Source organism: Merops nubicus, unplaced genomic scaffold, assembly GCF_000691845.1.
Source record: "Merops nubicus isolate BGI_N331 unplaced genomic scaffold, ASM69184v1 scaffold24043, whole genome shotgun sequence".
Lineage (NCBI taxonomy): Eukaryota > Metazoa > Chordata > Aves > Coraciiformes > Meropidae > Merops > Merops nubicus.
Genome location: NW_008599961.1, coordinates 2488 through 5307, shown reverse-complemented (window position 1 = coordinate 5307; position 2820 = coordinate 2488). Strand labels below are relative to the sequence as shown.

The window sequence follows — 2820 nt, the reverse complement described above, 5'->3', positions numbered from 1 at the left end:
TGCCCAGGCTGCCCCGAGCTCTCCCGGATCCCACCCGCCCTCTGCCAGCGCTGCCCTCGGGGTGCCCCCTGCAGAGGGGGGGGGTCCCTGCAGGGCAGCAGCAGCCCCGGCTCTGCCAGCCCCAAGCTCCCAGCACCTCCCAGCAGCTCCGTGACCCCCCCGTGGCTCCGACTGGCACCTACCACAGCAGCAAAGTAAATGGGCATCAGCGGGTGGCAGGCCAGGAAGAAGTCGTATAATCGCACGACGTGCCTGAAGTCAGAGAGCACGTGCCCGAACCAGGTGATGAGCCAGCTGAGGGCAAAGATGGTGCCCACCTCCGCACTGCAGAGAGGGAGAGTCACCTCATCAGCTGCCAGCCTGGGGACAGCCCTGGAACGCTCCCGGGGACCCCCCCCTGCACCTGAAGGGAAGGGGAGGCAGAGCCGGCTGGCCACCAGAGCTTTGCCCACACCCACCAGCTGCCCCTCTGGTACCACCCCCAGGGCAAGGCAGGGCTCGTCTCACATCCAGCAGGGTCCACAGCAAAGCTCCAGGTCTCCTGCCTGCAGGAGAAGCTGCCCGGGTGACGTGCCCTGGCCCGGTGGCACCCGGGTCCTGCAGCACAGTCACCTTCTCTGATTCTTAGGGGGCCTACAAGAAAGCTGGGGAGGGACTTTTTAGGATCTCAAGTAACAACAGAACTAGAGGGAATGGGGCAAAGCTGGCAGTGGGCAGATTCAGGCTGGATGTGAGGAAGAAGTTCTTCCCCATGAGAGTGGTGAGACCCTGGGATGAGTTGCTCAGGGAGGTGGTTGAGGCTCCATCCCTGGGGGTCTTTCAGGCCAGGCTGGAGGAGGCTCTGGGCAGCCTGATCTAGTGGGAGGTGTCCCTGCTCCTGGCAGAGGGGTTGGAACTGGGTGACCCTTGTGGTTCCTTCCAACCCTGACAGATTCTGATCTGTTTTGGCAGAGGACTTTAGAGCCCTGGTGGCTCGGTGGTTGGACTTGATGATCTTGGAAGTCCCTTCCAACCTAAAGGATTCTATGATTCTATTCCTTTGCATCCTAAAGGTTTGCCAGCTTCTGGGAGTGTGCCACCAAGCTGGGTCCCCAGAGACATCCTGGCCATGAAACGTGACAGAGACACTTGCCCAGGAAATGACCTTGGGCTGAAACTTCCCACTCATCTCCTGGCTCCCATGTTATTCTGCCCAGACTCCACTTGTGTGTCTCTATTGCCAAACCTGGGAATTATCCCCAAAACGAGTAATGCACTGCAGTGAGGTGACACCAGCACAACCCCAGGCACCTGCAGCAGCTGTGGCAGCTGTGTGTGACACTGTCCCCAACACCCCAGCCTTTCCAGCAGGGACTGCAGGCCCCAGGGGGACAATGGCACCACCTAAAACCCCTCCAGAGAGGCTCTGCTCAGAAGCAGAGAGCCACGTGGCTTTGGATTGTCACTGTTGGGCAGGATCAGCTGCTGGCAGACTCTCAGGAAGCCACTGGGGTGCTGGGGACATGCTGGTGCAAATGCCCCAACCCAGAGCCATGTGAGATGGGGAGAGGAGAGCCAGGAGGCTCTCTGCATACCTCTGCATGAAGTCGTGCACCTCAGGGTTCACTTGGTCTATGATGGGCATCAGGTAATTTAAAATGTGCTTGGTATTATCCATCGTTGGGTCCATAAAATCCCTGAGGAAAGATTTTAAAGCAGCTGTCAGGCAACCAGGTCAGTGAGCTCCCCCTCCAGGGAGGCAGCTGGAAGGCAAAAACAGATGTCCTTGCCATAAGCAGCTCTGTGGGCAACCAGCCCTCGACCCCACGGGATTCTGCCCGTTTGGGATGGTCCCTCTGCCACCTACCTGGGACAGGCAGGGCTGACCTGCCCCCAAACCCAGCCCCAGAGCACCACGCTGGGGGCAGCCGACGCTGCAGTGCCCGTGTGAGCCAGGCCAAGGCCCTTCCCAAAGCTACCCCCAGGCTGGGAGAGGAGGGGGGACCCCTCCACGCCACCCCCTGCTGAGGGCCTGTTCTCCTTGCAGTGCACAACCAGGAGTCCCCCCACGCTGAGGACAGGGGTGGGACCTGCCCCCTGCCCAGGGCGTGAGGCACCCGCTGCGCCAGCGCCGGGAGCTGGAGGGGCCCTGGCACCAGAGAACGATGCATGAGGCACCTGCCTTGGCCTCTCCAGCCTCCAGAGAGGCTATGAATTAACTGAGAGCCTTCAGCCACCCCTTTCCCCGTGCAGAGCTCCCTGCACAGCCCCGTGTGGCCCTGGGGTCACTCTGCTCCCACAGCACCCCACTGGGTATGGATGTGACCCACGGCTCGGCCTGCCAGGAGCAGCCCCGGCTCCAGAGGTGTCCCCACAGCTCGAGGACATGCAGGTGTCCTCTCCCCCTGCTGAGGCCCCCCGGGTACCTGAGATGATGGGTGGAGAGCTTCTCCACCAGGGCGGTGGCCAGCCTGTCCCCCACCACCAGCAGGAAGGTGACCACGATGTCGTGGTAGCCCTGGTAGTAGTGCAGCTGGGGGTTGCGCTTCAGGACGTGGAGGATGATGTCGATGAGCTCCTCCTGCAGACCTTCCCTCTGGTCGTCAGGCATCCCTGGGGGACAGCAGCACAGAGGGACAGGCTCTGTCACCTACTGGTGCCCACAGGTAGGGCAGGGACTGTCCCCCTGCACTTAGCACTGGGGAGGCCACGCCACAAATCCTGGGGTGGGTTTTGGGTCCATCATTCCCAGGACACTGAGGGGCTGGAGTGTGGACAGAGAAGGGCAACAAAGCTGGGGAAGGGTCTAGAGCCCAAGTGTGGGGAGGAGCAGCTGAGGGA

General features: G+C 61.6%; 1 protein-coding gene across 1 annotated transcript in view; it reads right to left on the bottom strand.

The window, feature by feature from the left end:
• Positions 1-182: 182 nt before the first annotated feature.
• TBC1D20 (TBC1 domain family, member 20) overlaps positions 183-2820 on the bottom strand; it is a gene marked incomplete at its 3' end in the record, with an annotated part of 4960 nt that continues 2322 nt past the window's right edge. The window contains exons 3-5 of the mRNA XM_008937574.1: positions 2406-2592; positions 1575-1676; positions 183-324 (exon numbers count right to left, since the gene is read on the bottom strand). Coding sequence (XP_008935822.1) covers positions 183-324; positions 1575-1676; positions 2406-2592 — 431 coding nt within the window. The remainder of the gene's footprint in view (positions 325-1574; positions 1677-2405; positions 2593-2820) is intronic.